Source organism: Clupea harengus, chromosome 19 (genome assembly GCF_900700415.2).
Source record: "Clupea harengus chromosome 19, Ch_v2.0.2, whole genome shotgun sequence".
Lineage (NCBI taxonomy): Eukaryota > Metazoa > Chordata > Actinopteri > Clupeiformes > Clupeidae > Clupea > Clupea harengus.
In genome coordinates this window covers 11,852,944-11,872,434 of record NC_045170.1, presented here as the reverse complement: position 1 = coordinate 11,872,434, position 19,491 = coordinate 11,852,944, and the positions used below count along the sequence as shown (strand labels likewise).

General features: G+C 42.4%; 3 protein-coding genes across 4 annotated transcripts; 2 read left to right on the top strand and 1 right to left on the bottom strand.

Moving 5' to 3' along the window:
* Positions 1–2,280: 2,280 nt before the first annotated feature.
* Positions 2,281–4,746, top strand: LOC105909035 (claudin-4). The gene has a single exon (XM_012837608.3). The coding sequence runs from the start codon at positions 3,265–3,267 to the stop codon at positions 3,952–3,954; it is 690 nt and encodes a 229-aa protein (XP_012693062.1). The 5' UTR covers positions 2,281–3,264; the 3' UTR covers positions 3,955–4,746.
* Positions 4,747–5,079: 333 nt separating this feature from the next.
* Positions 5,080–7,228, bottom strand: c19h1orf109 (c19h1orf109 homolog (H. sapiens)). Of its 2 annotated transcripts, XM_031586267.2 has the most exons (5): positions 6,744–7,228; positions 6,586–6,650; positions 6,326–6,505; positions 6,076–6,194; positions 5,080–5,763 (listed from the first exon to the last, which is right to left on the bottom strand). In XM_031586267.2, the coding sequence occupies exons 1-5, from the start codon at positions 6,852–6,854 to the stop codon at positions 5,726–5,728; spliced, it is 513 nt and encodes a 170-aa protein (XP_031442127.1). In that variant the 5' UTR covers positions 6,855–7,228; the 3' UTR covers positions 5,080–5,725. The 2 variants fall into 2 exon arrangements, with proteins under 2 accessions (XP_031442127.1, XP_012693067.1); XM_012837613.3 differs by having other exon boundaries at positions 6,586–7,227.
* A 157-nt stretch (positions 7,229–7,385) lies between these two features.
* Positions 7,386–12,131, top strand: cdca8 (cell division cycle associated 8). Its single transcript, XM_031586266.2, has 11 exons — positions 7,386–7,496; positions 7,973–8,069; positions 8,347–8,475; positions 8,596–8,633; positions 8,819–8,888; positions 8,981–9,054; positions 9,976–10,058; positions 10,175–10,270; positions 10,594–10,723; positions 11,179–11,265; positions 11,454–12,131. The coding sequence occupies exons 2-11, from the start codon at positions 7,976–7,978 to the stop codon at positions 11,487–11,489; spliced, it is 837 nt and encodes a 278-aa protein (XP_031442126.1). The 5' UTR covers positions 7,386–7,496; positions 7,973–7,975; the 3' UTR covers positions 11,490–12,131.
* Positions 12,132–19,491: the final 7,360 nt, after the last annotated feature.

Here is a 19,491-nt window from a genome sequence, read left to right as displayed (position 1 = left end):
GTGTTTTGTAAAGGTTTAGTGTGAAGATGTTGCTGAGCATAAAAAGGACAAAGCATGCACTAGAATAGTGAGATCGTTTCAGTTTTCCTTCAGAATTATGCAACAATTGTAGATGGACAACCATGTTTATTTTGATCAACATTCTACATCTATGTATGTCTACGTACGTGTATATATGTATATGGTACATAATATATATATATATACAGATATAATATTATACATGTGTATGTGTATATATATTATGTATAAAATATAATATATTTTGGTATCTTGTGCTTTTGAGACCATATCAGTGTTTTAAAAAATCGATTACACCTTTAAGTATATTTATATTGCTAAAAGCATTGAAGCCTTGAGGTTGCTGACAGCCATTTTGCTCTTGTTGGGTAGAAGGTTGTGCGTTGTGTTATGCCAGTTGTTGATCTTCACTATCGCTGCTAGCCCACTAAAACACAAATACCGCTAGATGGCAACCCACACAAAGGGTAGAGGATGCCTCATGAATGAACATGAGACCTGGAACAGCACAGAATCTTGGCAACACCAAATTAATGAATGGCCTCTGTTCTACATTGTAGCTTTGTGCAGAAACAGGAGATGGCTGTTTACAAGCTATATGGCAATTATTTGAAATAGGTTTATATATTCACATGGGAATGGGAATACTAAACAATAAAAACAAGTAATGAAAAAACATGTCGCACTCCCCGGGGACTGAACAAATAAATCCGGTCTTATCAGTATTATCCAGATTTTCAGGCGCAAATAAAACTGTTGCAAAAAAAAAGGATTTGTTTAGTTTACAGCCATTAATGATATTAGCCTAATAGTTTATGTAGGACAGAAAAAAAGGCCAACCAATTGTTTAAATGGACAAGCTAAAATAAATCTTTGTGTCATAAAATAAAAGTTATTTTTTGGGGGTTTTGCTATTACAGTTATCATAATCATTTTAGTCATTTTTAGCACTTTTACAATTTCATTTGACAAAATGTGCTGACTGTCTGATTCTTCTAACATGCAACGATGGTCCTTGGCTTTGATAATGAAAGATACACTTGAGTTTTTTCACCAAAAGCGTCCTTGTCCGCCGCCCACCCCCCACCCCCCAAATCTCATCTGTCTGGCCTCTCTTTGTATATCCCACCTCTTTCATTTCCTGTGTCCCATCCCTGTCTCCATGACCACCGTTGCCATGGAGAAGAGGCCACATGAGAAAGGAAACTTGAACTGGGGATCTTGTAGCCATGATATTTAATTCATCGACATGGACACTGATGTTCTACCCGCAATGTTTTGAGGGTAGAGGGGACAAGGAACAGAACTGTACAACAGAACAAAGAAATTCTCAAAAACAAAAAAAACAAACATCCGCCTATTCTACTAAACCTACGAAACAATAGCCTGACTATTAGTGCTTAATGTTCCTGGCTGAGGTCCCTCTTCCCATTCCAAATGGTGCTATCAGCTCAGTGTAGCAGTATAACATCATTGTAATTTCTGTGCTTATTTAGGCAGGTAAGTAAGTTTTGATTTCATTGCCACAATGGCGAATCGACTCAAAACAATGTTTTTTTGTCATCAGTCATCAGGTTGGTATCCTTGCTGTGGTATCTAACAGGAAACACAACTGTGAACTGTTTCCTGTAAGTCCAATCACCAAGGCAAAGGGGGAGCCAGATTCTGGGGCTGTTATTGCATATGGTTTTTAACTTTGTTTATTGGTGTTGTTCAGCTTCCCTTATATCCTTCCAATGAAAACAATCATGTTTACCCCCCTCCATCTTTTAAAAGAGTCTTTTCTCCCTTTAACTGTTTCGTGACAAAAAAGCAGAGCAAAAGCATTTTTTCCCCTGCGTCCATGTGGAAAACTGGGGGCTTAAACCTCACAGATGAGGCCCCCCTTTTGTGTTAATTGATCCACCTACAGACATGACTCTCCTTCTCATCCCCCTCTCCCTCCCCTGCCTCGTTCACTGGCTCTGTCTCGCTTTCTTTCTTTCTTTCTGTCTTTCTCTCCCTGCCCTTCCCAGGTTCAGTGGAGGCTTTGTCTACCGCCGTGCAGCACGTCAGTCCTCTGCGATGAAAGAGACGGGTGTGATTTGCCGTGCACCTGTCTCTGCGTCCTGATGTCTCTGCGAGTGGTTGTGGCTTTTACCGGAGCAGGCTTAACCCAGCTGGGGCTCGCTGCACTGAGGGGCTTTGTCAGGGCTGGGATGGCCCCCATGGCCTGACCCCTCTTGCTTTCTCTCGGCCTGATCCCCCTCATCTGGCAGGAGGGCTCTTAAAAGCACTCGGGAGAGAGGAGCGAATCGAGGGCCAGCAAGCGGCTGATGCGGTCTGCCTGTTCACACTGCTGGCCAGACTGTGCGCCCACGGACAGTATCCTCATTACCGCCGAGACTGAGCGAGAGACAACACCATGCTGGACAGCCAAGGGACAAATAAGGCTAAGTGAGGAAAAACTCCTTTTATAGTTTCCAAAGCTCAGAGACACCACTGACTGTTTAAACACTGATTGTTTATCTTTTGTCTCTTGATATTTTGGGGGACAATTCTTTCTGTGTATTTGTGTTTTTGTGTTTCTCACAAGCTCATTTGAGTTTCCTGAACCTCAGACGTTTTTTGACGCCTCCCTGGAAAGGATCCGCCCTCAGTAGCGGGCTGCGGTATCAAATTTTTATCAGCTTCACCCATCTGAGTAAACCTACCCTGAACTTGGACTGTAACTTAGACACAAGTCCCCGCCGTCGGCCAATGGCTTAGCTTACAGTGGAGTGAATGGGACAGGAGCAGCGCAGCGGGTTGTGTCATGCAACATATTTATACTGACAACGGGCTAATCAAGAAGTCTGGCTTTCTCTGCGGGTCAATCCATCCCAGCCAAGTGGTCTGACAACGGGTTTTTCTCCTGGCTTGTCAATAATTAATCACTCAAAGTTCAACAGGGAAGGCTACAGGAGGAAGGAGAAAGGAAATTAACAAGGAGGAACGACAATGCCTGAGACGAATTACTGAAACATAGTCAGAGAGTCAAGAGAGAATTTAGACCGAATTTAGGAGCTTAACCATCCGTTTTTTAATCAGTCGGAAGCTGAAGGGGGAGTGAAAGGAAAGAAGTGGAGAAAAGGCTTGTTAGGCAAGACCACAGGGAAGAGTGGGATAGGGGAACGGGGGGCGTCATCTTTGACAGCAGAAACACCAGCAGCAAAAATCGGGTCCAGGCTGTGGCCGGGCGTGGGAAGCAGAGAGGACGGAGGGATGGTGAACACGGGCATGCAGCTCATAAGCTTCACTTGCGCCGTGACCGGGTGGATTATGGCCATCGCCGTGACAGCGCTGCCCCAGTGGAAGGTGACGGCCTTCATCGGCAGCAACATCCTCACGTCGGAAATCGTGTGGCAGGGCATTTGGATGAACTGCATCTATCAGACTACAGGCCACATGCAGTGCAAGACTTACGACTCCATGTTGGCCCTCCCACCGGACATACAGGCTGCCCGGGCCCTGATGTGCCTGGCCATCTTCCTGGGCTGGCTGTCATGCACTGTGTCCTGTTGTGGAATGAAGTGCACCACCTGTGCCGCGGACGATCGCCATGCCAAGGCTGGCATAGCTCTCTCCGGCGGGGTGCTCTTCATCCTCACGGGCCTGTGCGTGCTGGTGCCCATCTCCTGGACCGCCAACTCTGTGGTGCGGGACTTCTATAACCCCAACGTGCCCCTTGTGCACAAGCGGGAGCTAGGCCAGGCCATCTACCTGGGCTGGGCATCTGCTGTTATCCTCATGATTAGCGGGGCAGTGCTAAGCAGCACCTGTCCCCACCTTGAGAGAGAGGGAGGCTATCGCCGTGGATACATAGCACGGAGTTTCACCAGCACTCGGCCCTCTGCCCCTGACCCACCCAAACCCATCTCCAGCAACAGCTTGCCCCTCAAGGAGTATGTCTGACGTGATGGAATGTAAGTGACTATAAAGGGTTTTAGCAGGGAAGGTTGATAACAGGATTACAGTATGTAATGAATTAATGATAAGGGAGACATATGAAACGTTGTAATATACATATAAGCTTAGGATCGAGTCAAGTATTAAGGGGATTTGAAGACCTGCTGCAGTCAGTCAATCCTGGTGGGCTGCTACCTCTATTTATTCCTTCCATTAAGTTTTGAAATAAGCATGATGTGTAGAAATGCAGTTTTTTCATTAAGTATTTATTTGAATGACTTACATTTCTCTTGATGTCTGTATTGTTTCAACTGTTTATTGCCATGCGTTTTGTAATATTAGCATTATTCTTTCAGTGAGACATTTATTGAGTTTTCTGAGTGTGACTAAGAGCACTGCTACGAAAAATATGACAGCACAAAAGCTAGATCGCAGTGACGTATGTTTTCGGACGTACATGTACGTGTATTGTTGACACCATTTAAACCTTTGTTTGTGTGATGTGTGCTACTGAGTGAGGCAAATGGTCTACTTGTCTGCATTTATTCACTATGTGACATGAAAATCTGACCACCTTTGAAGACACGAATAAAGAATGTGTGAGTTAAAGAAGGAGACTAGTGATTCTCTCACCTAACCATTGGATTGGAACAAGTGGATCATGATGAAATGATACAGGGTTGAAAGAACATTTCATAGTAATTCACTTTTAACAATGAACATAAGCCTTGCTGTTTGAAGTAAAATCAAGGGAAATGTGTTTTTATGACAAAATCTGTGGTAAAGGTCATCTAAATTTAAAAAAAAAAACTAAAACATGAAAAGGATGCATTCTCAACACTCTCATAACATATATATTAGGTTTATATTTTTACTTATACAGTTTTTGTCATGAAGGTATTGTACCCACCTCGAGAGAGTGATAACCTAGCATATCCATCCATCTCATTGGCTGGCAGTCAGTCAGCCAGTAGTACATTCAGGATGTACACTTGAACAAGCACCCAGTTCTGAGGCATTACAAGTATATCGTGGATCATCTAGGCTGTATATGCCACATGACTTATCTGCTCTCTGCAATACATCATTGGGAGAAACCATGTTTATTTGCCCATTAAAAAAATGGCCTTCTTTTGGATGAAAACTATGGAGAAATAGCTTTTATACAGCATGATTCATTTCCAACATTCAAGCAGAGGGAGGCTGGCTGAAGCTAATTAGCTAAAGCCTGCCCCCTGTTGTTACAGGACAATACAAATAACATTTGACTTATTTTTTTTATATCCTAGAATGATGATCATATAATTGTTATATAGATAAAAAGTAAGAAATGATCATGGCTTTCTCTGAAGGACTACTATCCACTCTGTGGAAATATCAAAGTAATTTATTTTCTAAGAGATGCAATTCTCATGAAAAAAAAAAAACCAGGTGATATTTCCAGACCATACTGGTCCCATTCCTCTGCAAACTGTTCATCGATACACTACAGCCTCGAGGCAGACTGCTTGCACTTCAGTCAGATTTAGACAAAGCCATGCTGAGCTCACTCCATGCAGCCTAGCTCGAGTCGCTCGAGCTCCTGTCCAATTTCTCCAGCCTTTCAGCCTTCATTGCTCTTGATGAACACAGATGCATCTCCTATGTCTCTGTTTAGGTCTGTCCCTTTTCAAAGCCAGGTTGAGTGGACAGCAGACAACAAAGCTGACAGACAGTGATAGATGTCCTAGACTTTATCCAGTCTTCAGGGTGTTCAGATTGTTAGGAGTTGTAATTGTTAGGAGTCAACAAAGAAAGAGACTCTGGACAGTGTGTCTGTCAAGAGAAAAACAAACAAAAAGGCCTTAAAAGAGAAAGCTTAAAGTGACATTATGCAGTTTTTATTTTTGAAGCATGTTTTGTCAGTGTCAGTCTTTTACAATATTTAAGGATATATACGTCCTTTAAATATACTGCAGAAATTCATCAGTTAACAGGTTCTCTACCTTTTATCAGTGCTGTTATTGGTGTTCACAAGGCTGTTTTACCATGACATTTTACACAAAACACTGCAATTACTCTTTAAAGGAGTTCAATTAAAATTCACTCTGCAAATAAAGCTTACACATTGCTTTTCAGTGAGGGTACCTGAAATATGCTCCTCTCCATCAGGTGAGTCAACAGATTCCCATCTTTTGGGAACCTCTTCCACAAGTGAGAGGTCATCAGGTCTCAGCACTTGCAACAGGTGTTTTCTCCTCAAGAATCTGTCTTCAGTTGAGGAAAAATAAACAGTAACCAAATATTCCATACATGTCCGTACATTTGCCCACCCTGCCATGTAAGTGAAATCATACAAGGAATCTGCATCCCCACAGCATTACTGAGATAAGGATACTGCTGGCGGTAGTAGCTATTGGCATCTTGAAGCCACTCCAACATGTCTGCTATGGATGGCGATGTGGCAGACCTCAAGGTACAGGTGGCTAAGTCGAGTGTATCCGTGTTTTGCTCGTAAAACTGGAACACTGTAGAAACCTGGTTGCTCAGGGTTTTCAGCAATTTCTGAAGCTCGTCCCTAGAAGAAGGAACTGCATTCATACGAGGGACTCATAGACATATGCCATTTAATGTGTTTTCGTAAAGCATTCAACTTACATTTTATTTGTCAATTTGCCCAAAACAACATCAACAGCTTGTAGAAGTTTAAAACGCAGACGTTCCTGCAAATCGGGGAAGTGGTGCAGTTGAGTAACACCGACCTGTATATTGTCCAGGGCCCGTAATTGCTCCCCTAAGTTTCCCAGCGAACTGACCAGAGGAGTGCATTCAGTCAGCACTGAGTTCCATGCTTTGTGGTTAGTTTCCAACGTGTGGAAACATTGCTTCAGATTTTGATGACATGTTGAAACACCAATTTGATCCATTTTCAGGACTAGTCCAGTAACAGTTTACGGCAAACGTTTTACTCTGAACGGGTAAAAAAACCTTACAGGAGATCCGACAAGAAGTTTAGCTAAAGTTTTCGTTATAGCTTTCAAACTGACCACGTTGAAGTAATAACCCATTGACATCTGTATCTGACATCATATATGTTCTTCGGACATCGTTAATGTTGTGAATACATTAACCTATACCTCGGCACATTGACAATTTCGTAAGGCACACACTCAAAACAATGACGTTTCACGATATAATCTGTAAAATCTAAAGAATTTCACTACATTGAAGAGCTTTAGCGACACGTTAAATCAACTTCCGCTGTTATGGTGGTCAAATCTGCACAAACAACCAATCCGCATTCATTTCGCATTCTGTCAATTCAGTTTGTCATTCAATAATTGGTCTTTTGGTTAGTGTAATAACAAAGCGGTTTTCGATAGGAAGATGGAGAAAGCCTCCAGGACTGGTGATTGGATGAACAAGCGTGACTCGTGATGTCATACCCAAGTCTGCTCTCAGTGGCTGGATGGCTCTCAGCGACAGAATTTGAAAACCTTTCTTAACTGTTAACTTTGCTGTGTGCCGAGAAAGAGGGAACATAGACGAAGGAGGCTAACATCCAACAAGTAAGAAAATATGTATATATCATTTGTTTAGCATGTCTTTATTATAAAGCAACGACATTAATATTGACGCGGCAATCGATATCATTGGCTATTGTTTGTGTTTACTTTTGTTAAGCGTAGCTTTTCCTGCTAACTTATCCGCTCGGTAGCTATGATATGGATAATTGACACAACTGTGTAACGAATGCTGAACATAGCTAGGATAGATAGCCAACAGTTCGATTTTATTTGCAAGGCTAGAGCCTCCATGATTTTACACCGTCAACCCAATCATTGAAGTAGGATTTAATTTCATACAGCATAATGTTTGACCTGTTACTGACAGTAAGAAGTGCAAATGTGTACATCTAACAAACGACACGTCGTGTTCCTATCCTACATATTGGCTAACAACAGAGAGCTATGCTAGTTATTTTTATTGTAACGTTAGCTATTTTGTTAATCGTCATTTCTGAATGTTATTTATGCTATCATAGATCATGGCACCAAGAAAAAGGACCACGAATAAAAAACAAAAAAATGACCCAAAGACGGCTAAATTGGAAGCGTTTTTAGCCGACTTTGATGGCGAAGGTAAGCTTTTTCCTCTTGCAAACACAACGTTTGTAAATGGCTTGAAATTTACTTTTAGCAGGAACAAGGCTCGGATTTGTGACGCCTTTAAGTTTGACCACCTACTGTAGAAAAGTAAATGTACTACATTCTGATTATTAAATAGTCTTCTGTTAACATATTAGTAATACATTCGGTACTCTCTGGATACACAAAATGGAAAGAGTTTGAGAAGATTAGTACCGTAAAATACATGACATGCATTGTTGTTAACCTTTTCTTGATATTATACTTACAGTCCAGAGCATTGTTGAGCGCTTGAAGGAGAGGACCAACAACCTGCTTAAGGATGCAGACCACCTGTATAACATGGCACTCATCAAACTGCCTAAAGTAGTTCGTCAAATGAACTGGGTCGACTTTTGTGGTACGTGTAACTGTCAGGATTTGTTTAGAATGTCCGTTTTCTACACCAACATTGCAATAATTGTTTTCAATTTTATTGGTAATCTGTCATGGTAATCAAAAATATTTGTTTGTGCTTAAGCTTCCGAGAAGCCCAAATCGCCAGCCGTGGATGAAAAGGTGATTGTCTGGCTTGTATTTTTTCTTATTTTGATTTGATTGTGTCTAAAGCTTGCGATGCATGTTTATGCATATGCACCTTGGCCTGCCCCAACTTCATGATTACTCTGGACCTTTAAATATTAGCGATAGATGCGCTACTTTGCAATGTTGACTCAAGACAAACCTCTTTTTGCCTTTTGCAGAAGGATGCCGAGGAGGCTGCCAAAGTGGAGAGCACGTTGGCTGAAGACCATACAAAATCCACCAAAAAATGTAAGACACTGGCCGTTTCACTGTTTCCTTTCTCCTTGCCCCCCCTCATCCTCCCAGTGTTGCATTGCTCATGCCAACTTGTTCCTTTGCAGCCATGAAGACCCAGAGCAGAGTCAAATCTGATGAACATGAGGAAGGTGTCCCTCCAAAGTCCACAGTGAAGAAGGTGAGAGACTTTAGGATGTTTATCATGACAATTACAATTATTATAAAGATCAGATGTTGCAACTACCACATTCAGATGGTTTAATAATAAGGACAAACAATTATTCGGAAAATGGCTAATTGTATGATGCCTGTAGAGAGAATGTTGGACGTATTGCGGTCATGAGGATTGATAATGATAATTACTCCGATAAACTGGTCTGGCAAACGACTTTTAGAATTTTTTATTTTAGTTATACACAGGAGAAGCTATTGGTTGGAGACTTCCCACAGCAGCCAATCCTTTCACTGTCACATGCAAGTACTTATATCCAGCAACCCAACCCAACCTAACCATCATAACAACTGCCCAACCATAGATCCTGCTTAGCAATGAACAATGCACAACTGGCTCGAGGCAGCCACAACATGCGCAGCATGTTGTACCCGGGATCCTACTTCACAGTACAGCTGTCTGGTGCTCACAAGTGCTAAACACAACATGACTGCCAAAACATAGAACCGTAGCAGCAAAATACAAAAACAACAAAGCTGCCTCTGTAAGCATATCACTGGGGTTTTATAATATGCCGTCTTGTGTAAATGTCACCCATCCGCCCATTTCACAAGCTAGTGTGGAGTTCAAGTTGAAATATCATGCGATAAAAAATCTGGATGCCAGGCACTTGTGACCTATAGCTGAATAATGTAAGAATAGGAATGTAATGGAAACCGAAGCAGCTGTTTGCTGTTTCTGATCTCCAGTCGTAAGCCCAGAGGAGGCAAGATCAAGCCCCGGAAGAGTGAATGGAAACGCAACTGGCCTTGGCACGCACTAGCACGCCCCGAATTGGCCCGATAGTGAAAACATGTCTAAAGGGTCATTAATGGCCTTCAAATCACCCTCTTTTGGACTGAACTAAGTTGTTATTTCTCTGTTCAGGTTGGTAGACCCAAGAAGGTGCCATCGACCTCGCAGAAGAACAAAAAGGGTTCAGTCCTCAAGCAGAACGGTACCATTAGGAAGTAAGAAATCCAGGCATATTGGATTGCCCCCTATCTTTGACTGGTCCTTTGGTATGGGGTACATTTTATTCTGATCTCAATAATTTGGTCATCATACCATACCCCTTTTCTCTTAGGTCTGCCAAGAAGCCTCTGTATACTCCTGCTCGCAGCTTTATGGAAACCTCCCTCATGGGCGCAACCCCGCTCATCACCCCTCGATTTGACGCCAGGTAGGCCTAGTGTGACACAGTGGTCGAGACTGACTGTGAATGTTGACTGATTTCCCATCGTGATTTATAATAACTTGTTATTGTTGTCGGAAATGCAAACATTATGGCACTTTCTTCCTGAATAAGGATATACAATGTGAGAGAATGAACACACAAGGTGCCAGAATTGCCGTTCAAAGGGTTCAGGACTAAGATTTGTTAGTATTTCTGTCTAGCTTTTAAGAAAACAATGTTTTTATATACGCTAGCTGCCGACTTGATGTGTACTGCCTGAGGTTTGTGGCCAAAGGTCATGCTAACATTTGACATGGTTTTTTCCTCAGGCTGCCCAAGACTCCTGCAGTGAGGAACCCCCGCCACCGAGAGAAGGTCTACAGCATCTCTGTTAATGGCTCGCCTATCGCTGGGGGCAGTGAGGATATAGTCATCAACGTTCCCCTTGGGAATGGAGAGGTGAGCTGTAGGAGTTGTTCTTGCTGAAATGTGTGCCACCATCATCAGAAGGGCTTTAGAATCCTTGCTGCACTTCTATGCCCTCACTGTCATTTACCAGACTTTAACTAAGAACCAACTAACCACTCGGTCAATATTATGTACTGTTAGAAAAGTGGTTCCTGTTTTGATTATGAAAAAACATGTGAATCCAACATATTGTGACAGAAAAAGATGGTGTGTGTTTCAAATGTAAAGTTCTATAAGTGTGATGTCGCATGAGAGCAGAAAGAGAAGCAACCTCTCCTTGATGTGGCTAAATGTGTGCCACCTCCATCATTTAGAATCCTTGCTAGAACACTTGCTTGTCTTTGAATAGCTTGAATAACTCTATATGAAATCTTGTTTATCTTGTCCTAATTTTGCTGTTTATAATCTGATGTTGCCATAAACATGTTTTCCTTTTGGTGTTGCAGTACATTCAGCTTTTGGCCAGTGAGATGGACTCTGTTGACTTAAGCCAGTTGGACGAGAATACTATTAGGAATATGCGACAGCTACAGGTTGGTGTTTTTGGAAACAGGCAGTTAGAGTATGAAGGTTTTGGAAAACTCGAAATTCTGTGTGTAAAATATATACCGGTATGTGTGTTTTGTATGTATTAGTGTTTGGTTGTTTTTGGTCACATTCATACTTTGAAAGGCTGAAAAAGCTACTCTAATTTATTTTCTTTTCCCCGTTTTTCTTACAGAGTCGGCTTACGACGCTCTGTGGATCTTCCAAATGACTGCATAGTTTTGGGACCTGATTTTCACATATTTTTAGGTGTTATTGTGTTTTACTCTTTTACTTCCTTCACTTAACCATTTTCTTGCACAATTCTTCAGTGTCATTCTGACATTCCATGTGCTTTTCTGTGTTTTTATTTTTTAAAAGATAGAAATGCTGAGCCAGGGAGAGGGAATTTAAAGAAAAAAAAAATCTGAAATGTATATAACTCTGGACTGATATGTCAGGTGTAGGATAGCTTATTTCCTTTTTTCTGTTTTGTAAATACGCGTGAAAGGCTGTTGAATCCAACTGTCAGCCAGGGCCCCTTGAGACCAGTGATGATATCCTTGTAAAAAGAACCAGCGGCTTCATTCGTTTTCTAGGTCTGAATATACATCCATTATAATATAATTCTGCTTCCTTACTGCAACAGATGGCTTGTTGGACACTCCTGTTCTGTACAGAACTGTAAATATGACCACTTTAGGAAGAGGCTTGCCTAGATGTACCATGCAATGGCTTCATTTTCCTAGTAGTTGTTTGGGTATTATCCAACTTTGAGTTTCCATTTTTGTTGTTGTTGTTATTATTAAGCAAGAAAACCTTTATCATCTGCCATCATATGCTTTACAAATAAACATTTGAATGGCTTTTTTCCACATCTTTATGCTGTTGACATTTGTATGGATGTATGTACTCAAGTTATGGTTTTACATAATATAGGATTCGTGTGGGGGCTTTCCACTTTCTCTTCCTGAAGGCCACATGACATTAAATCTTCAGTTATTGCAGAGCATATATTTATGGACTGTGTTGCATTCGATAAAAGCTGTCCACTTTTAAAATTTAGTTGGGCCAGTTTGCACCCTTTCATATAGGAAAATGTGGCAACACACATCTCTCATCCCTGCAGAGGTACCATGAAATGAGCACAGCCTTTTAGCTTTGCACCCCACCCAACCTTTTTGACGGTAACTAATGCGATCCAGCAAGTGTGGGTAGCTCGGATCTTGCTGGGCTCACTACGCGTTCATTTACCGGATGCCCTACTTGGCCAAGGCAGCTGACCGCCAAGGCAACAAGATACCCCGACCTGGAATTCAATTTCTGTAAAGGTGGTTTGTGCACGAGGTAAACCGTACTCCTGTCGATTAATTATGCATCCTGCTGCATTTGAGGCTTTGGGGCATCCAGGAGTGGAGCTTTAGCTGAACCACAACTAAAGATTTTGGCATGGGTGTAATGTGGAAGTTAAGCTGGTGTGTTGTCATGGCAGTAGTTGCCAAGCTTACTATGTCAGAGTATATGAAACCAAATTTTGTTCAATAGTTTTTGTTTTCAGGCATTTAAAAAAAATATATATATATAAGGGTCAAGGCATGTGCCATTGACATTCTATCTAACGGAAATGCTGCACCTAGTTTTCTTGTGGGAGGACAGGAATATCTAGATTTTCAAAAGCCTTGGTAGCTAGGGGGTGAGAGAACATCATTTGTTTTGATGCAGTGGATTTTGCTGTTGGTTATTGATCGGAATGGTTTAGATAGACGGTTCTGGTGGGCGTGGGGGGTAAGACTAGTATGGAGCTGAGCTGAGGGAATTATTTAAATGTTGGTATCCAGGGCCAGGTTCAACCAACAGTCAGCAGCCAGAGCAAATCAATGCACACCATTCTCTGAAAACCTAATCTAAAAGAGGGAATGTACTTTCTAATGCTGTTAAGGGGGTTGAGACAGTGACCACAAATATAATCTTTTCCACAGGGGGGCAGTACGATACAGCAAAAGAGTGTGAAAGACGGACTGTAGACTCAAGAGGAGCTGTAACTCAGTATAATAGACTCGATTTAGACTGAAAAGCAGCCGCCCGAACATCCAATAATGAAATAAACTGGTCTGCTAACCTTTTTTTTTTTTTTTTTAAATGGTCGACGCATCCATGACTTCTTAGTTTTTACTATCAGTAGGCTACTGCTGTGATGCATGCGCTTTAAACGATTAATACTTTCGGTTTTCTTTTGGCAATAGCCACAGCATTCACCTCCGGTCTCTTCACCTTGCTGTCTGTCTAACCTTGCAGCTAATGAATAATTCGGCAAGTTCATCCAATTAGTGCCAATTAGATGCAGTGAACTCGCAGGACTCAGCTGTTAGGTCCAAGGCAAAGTAAATGCCCAGGGAATGGTGAACTCTTTGCCCTACTCTTGCAGGTAGTGGCTTGGTTTATGTTTTGTTAGGGATACAGATCTAAATTTAGTTTCTTCTTTCCGTGTCTTTGTGTAACTTCCTCCGAGTCCTCTACTGACTTCCTCTCCGCTGCTCTACTCGGTTTTCCTGCGCTGAAATCTAATTCAGCTGCTCGACAGATGTTGTGATCAGCGGTGCGTGCGGTTCAGCTCCCTCGTTAGCGGATTCAGTGGTGCGTACCTGCTTTACTTATCACGGTAGGGCCTTCCTGGCGAATATGAATTCTAACTGGGTTTTTTTGTAAAGCAAAAAAAAAAAAGGGGGCGGATGGCCATATTTCATGCATGGCTTCCTCTGTAATAAGCGCACGTTTCCAGCAGCACCAGTGACAGGTGTTGTATGGATGAGGGGGGGTTTTGGTGGCCGGTGGCATTGACCCTTGCGCATAAATCACCCGGGGAGACAGTGCATCGCAGCCGCTCTTCTGTGAAGAGAGGCACTGTGCTCCAGGATGCAGTGATGCCTGTTACCATCAGTCATGTGTTTGCGGGGAGACTAAAGATGAAGGCTCTTAACTTGCTCTAGCCTAACGTGTTCACTCGAGAGAGTGATCCGTCATGGTCAAGGCCGACTAGCCAGTGTTTCAGCTGAGCTGTGCAACTCTTTCCAAGACATCCATTTTTTTTGTCTTACAAGCCTTTCTTTTTCTCTTGCTTTTATCTCAATTAATCTTCTCAATTACCACCACACACCAACATCCCTCTTAATCCTTCTTTCTCACTTTTTCTCATCAAATTCCTCAGAAGCATCATTATTAACAATCATGTCTGATACATCAGCAAAGCAAATCAACCACATGCATCACCGCTTATAAAAAAACTTGTGAATCCCGCCTAATGAAGCCCTGGGACACGGGGCATTACCAAATTTGTGCCAAGATGAATGGCTTTGGCAAGGCCCTCTCGCTGGCCAAATGAATTCTCTGACGGGTGTCCTGTCCCCCTACGATGCCCATCCGTCAAGCAGTCCCTAATCAATTTACTCACAGACTCTTCGTCTGCCACATTGCCTTGAGGGCTGGCGAGGCTCAGAGAGGTTATGGCAAAGTGTCAATGGTCAGTTCCTGCCAGGTAGCTGTTAGTGCAATGTTGTAAATGCATACGCGAAGCCATAGACTTACCAGTGATGTGAGGATGCCGTTTGGTGCTTACACATGATTGAGGCAAATTATGGCTGAGATCTGGGTACACATGAGGGGTTGTGCTCCTCTTATTCTTTGGTGAAAGAGTTCCATCATGAAGAAGCCATGGAGCCAATTATAAGGTGCTGAAAGAACTAGAATATTTGGCGACAGATGCTAAATAGACAAAGGGTGAGTTGCTGGCATGTAGAGTAGACTCAATGAATGCATCATATAAACCTAAAACACATAGAGCACAATCCATGGACGTCGTCAACGATTGGCACACCATTTGAGACTGAATGAATAGATCCAGAGCTCTGATATGGGATATGATACAGCCTGGCTGCCAGCTCTAATCTCTGTGACCAGAGCGTCCCTTTTAATACACCAAGGATATGAAAGACAAACATTACCAAGGCCAGGGGAACAGGAATGAATTAAAGTGGGTTTACTCAGCTCAGTCATTACGGCCAGTGGAAGGGGAAAAAAGTGACCATATGATGGCGGTGAAACAGCACACACTTGCCTCCGAGGGATAATTAGCCCTAGCCCAGATGCCCTTTTAGCGCCGCTATTTTCCTCAGCCTCCACTCAGTCAGAGATTGACTCAGTCTCTCTCGGATCGCAATTGATGTTGGTTCATGGGCACCCTTTTTTATCAAGCGGCTCTCCGATAAAGTATATCACCCTATTTGCGAGAGTAATATGTCCCAATGCGAGCCTAAATTACATATAAATGACACAGCAAATGGGAAAATTAGGAGGGTAGGGAAGGGTAATTTGCTACCAAACAGGGTAAAACCAATTCATTAGGTGAGCAGACTAGAAGGGCGAGGTTTCTGTTGTCCATGAAAAATCAGACTTTGGGCTGGCCACCTTTCTTGTCATGCTGATGGCTGATTACCGTTTGTCATCTTTAAGATGCAATCTAAACACAAGAACCTATTCAAATGAGTTCCAAATTTTCATACCCAAAACTATTAAAAAGGTAGCATTATGTAAGTACAGCAGCAAAAAAGATTGACCCAAACAAAAGTATATCATTAATGACGAATTGCAAACTTTTAAGGATGTCGACACAAATAGCAAGACTCTTTGAAGATAGATCTCTTGCTTCTGTTGTTTGGTTATGCCTTTTTAGTGGGCATGATGTATGAGCAGATTGAGGTCATGGTGCCATGACACTCCCTTTTTGGATCCTCCTAGGTCACTACTGTGTCTATCAAACGTCAAGCTACATGGGCCTTTTCCAGAGAGGGATTATGACTGGTTCTGAACAAAAAATGCTTCTTTCAGTGAAGAACATTCAATTTTGTATCAACAAGACCTAATCCTCATCTGGGAACCCGGCCCACAGAGTTTTATATTTGATGCAGGACGGCCGCAACTTTAATCAGTAAATTGTGTTTGTGGCATCAGACATTACATCAGACAGGTGCATGGGCTGGTTAGCTGACAGGAGCCTCCGTGGAGATTGATGGAGAAGTTTTCTTTTGTCTGTTTATGTGTTCTTGTTTTGTTGTGAACTCAACAAATATGAACAAAAAATATTACTCTTATGAAATACAATATGTTACATCAGACTGGTCTGCTGGCAACCCGGCAGCAGTTTGAGAGGCGTCTGCATGAGATGATGCAGCACTTGTGCTCTGGAGCAGAAGATAGATAGAGAGTGAGAGGGAAAGTTATATCCAGGCACAGAACCGCTGACCTTTAGCGAGAAACCCTGCACGACCTTCATGCTTCAGTGACCTGTCAGGCTAGTGAAGAGGACAGGCCCACCCCATACCTGGCAGGTCAGGCCGCTGAGATGCCCGAGTAGTACTCAGCTGTGGTCTACATCAACATTGCCTATATTTATCCTGCTGACATGACTGATCGCTTTTTTGCCCTTTCTTTTTTCTAGTGTTTTTTTTGTCTATGTTGTCTCTGTTTGATTGTCTGCCCTGGGTTTGATGATAATAATACGCTGCCCTTTCAGAGCAGAGAGGAGCAAGAGAGGGCATATGCACAAAACTCAGGTCATTATACTAAAGTCATGGCGCTGAAAAGAGGCATGGCGTTTGGTGTTGGATTTTGGCTGTTTTTCGGTCCCCTCAGACTTGTTGTCCATTGATTTAGCCTTAATGTGATGGTTAGAGGGCATCAAGGCTCTAATCACCCACCACTAATTACACCAGTGCATTTCCGTGTTTATATTATGCCCCCTCCCTTCCTTTCCCCCCTAATCTATCTCAAACCCTTAACTCCCAACCACACTGCACTGACAGTACATGCACAGGGAATCCCTTTAGCAGATTCCAGGTCCTCATAGAGTGCAAGGGCCAGGCGGGTCTGTCCCCTTTTGCCAGTGCAGAGTATGCTGATCACAGATTGTGTGGGTCCAAGGAGTGTGGTCAAAAGCCTGAGTGGAGCAAACTGGCCTTCAGCCCCCCCCAACGAGGGGAGTGGGATTTCTCTCACCATCTGCCAGTCTGCTACTTTAACCCCTTTACCAAATGCACCCAGCCAATCAGGGAGGAGCAAGACAGGCCAGGCACTCTGGAGCTTTGCCATCAGAATGTTACCGTCAGCACCACAGTGGCTGCTAATAAAGAGTACCTCAGAGCCTGTGCTACTGCCATGGAAATGCCCTTTCAACAGGATCTTTTCCATTGTGCTTTGAATCTATTTACATTTTTATGGGTGGTTTATTAGTCTCTCAGTGATTTGTTAGATGAACAATGCGACACGGCCATTCCTGGAACGAAGAAAACAAATGTAGATTAATCTATGGCCGCACCAAGCACCCTCGGCAACCCTTGCACCGAATTTACTTGAGTTGTGACATTTGGCTGCATCGGGAAATCAAGCTTTACCGTGAAACGCATAGCCCTGGAAATGACACAGAGCACTATATTATGGCTTTATACCTTCAGCTTATCTGAGCCACATCATTACAATGAAATATGTGGCAGATTTCCACATTACACACTTTCCATGAGGGGAGTGTTTGCTATCATTGTTTAAATCTGTGTCTACGCATACATTAGTCAGAAATGTGTGCTTGCAGCCTCTCTCTGTGGAGATCCCTGCATTCCACTGTATTGAAGAGGACCATAAACAAAGGGATGGCTTCCTACTTCTATTGCTCTCCTCTGACCTCAGCTTAGCTTCACGGACTCTCTGATGAGGCTATATTGCACAGCTGTGTCTGTCATCTGGAGAGCTGAGGCAATGAAAATAACTGGTTTACTCTTGTGTGTTTGTGTGTGTGTGGAGTGTGTGTGTGTGTGTGTGTGTGTGTGTGTGAGAGTGTGTTCTCTTTGCATCTCACAGGCATGGTGCCCACTTGGAGGCTTTGAGGACATGGCCAGTTTCAAGCAAGCAAGTATACAAATTCCAAACCTTTCAACATGGAAATGTTCGTCTTTTTTCTATATAAACTGTATTGGTAAATGAGTCTGTATGTTATTGACTGTAAATGCCAAATGTCAATGGTTACTCAGCAAAACCTGACCACCAGAGTCATCGAGGGTGAATTTGATTGCAAATGGGTCAAGTATGTGAAATGCCCAAGAATACTTACGTAAATGAGGTAAAAAAAGGTTTAAAAAAGCGCATAATAATTGTGCTTTCAAGATGTTTCCCAGGGTAATTAATGACAACAAATTCAAAGGGGAGAATATTATTGCTCTTTATTTTCAGTCAATTCAAATATAGATAAATATAATGAAACGTAGTAAGTTCAACATAGGTTAACATAATCCAAAGCAAAACTAAGAGAAATACGACTAGAAAAAATAATACTGGGCAGTAAGCATAAGGTTAATTAAAATGCAACTTAGGAAGTTCTAAAGTAGTTTTAAAACAAGATTCAGAAATAGAGCTTCTGGTAGATTGTGCAGTGCCCTGAAGCTTCTTATGATAGACTACAGACTAATATAGCACAGAATAATATCCGAGAGATGAATAAGAGGACTTGGGGATGTAATGAAAGCCTCAACCACCTTTTATTGGACAGCAGGTGACAGGTGTGATCTCATCTTTGATGGTGCCATCTTTTTATGCTCTCTTAAAAATTCGAATCTGAATTTATAAAGTAGCCCTTCTAGAGACAGGACAAGTACAAAATGGCCAGCCTGAGTTTCCTGGAAAATTTAGTTTGAAATAATTTATGGCCAGCAAAGAGAAATATGATAAAGCATTAGAATCACCAGGGGGCTATTTTTGTGCTACCGCAGGGAGCAATGCAAGACATACGATGCCATAAAACTGTATTCATAGAGGGGAAAAAAACCTATTCACAATCTATAAGCAGTATTTTATGCAGAACCCCCTCCCTTTCACAAGATGTATTGGGGCTGTGTGAGCTGAGTCACAGGCTTGTAGTTACTGCACATGATCTTCTGTGTGTTTTAAGATTAGACAACACCTGAATTAAATTCATGAAAATCCAATCATGTGAGGCTAATGTTCCTATAATCCTGTAGGCCTACACACTTTAGTGTGGTAGCAGCATATGCGTCAGTTACGCTGGGGATGCTGGGGATGTCGCCCCACCACTTTTTGCTGTCAACAATTTCGTCCCCACCATTTTGGACAACTGAAAAACAAATCTCACTACAATGAATAGCTTCTAAAAGTGCTTAATCACCAGTTTATAGATG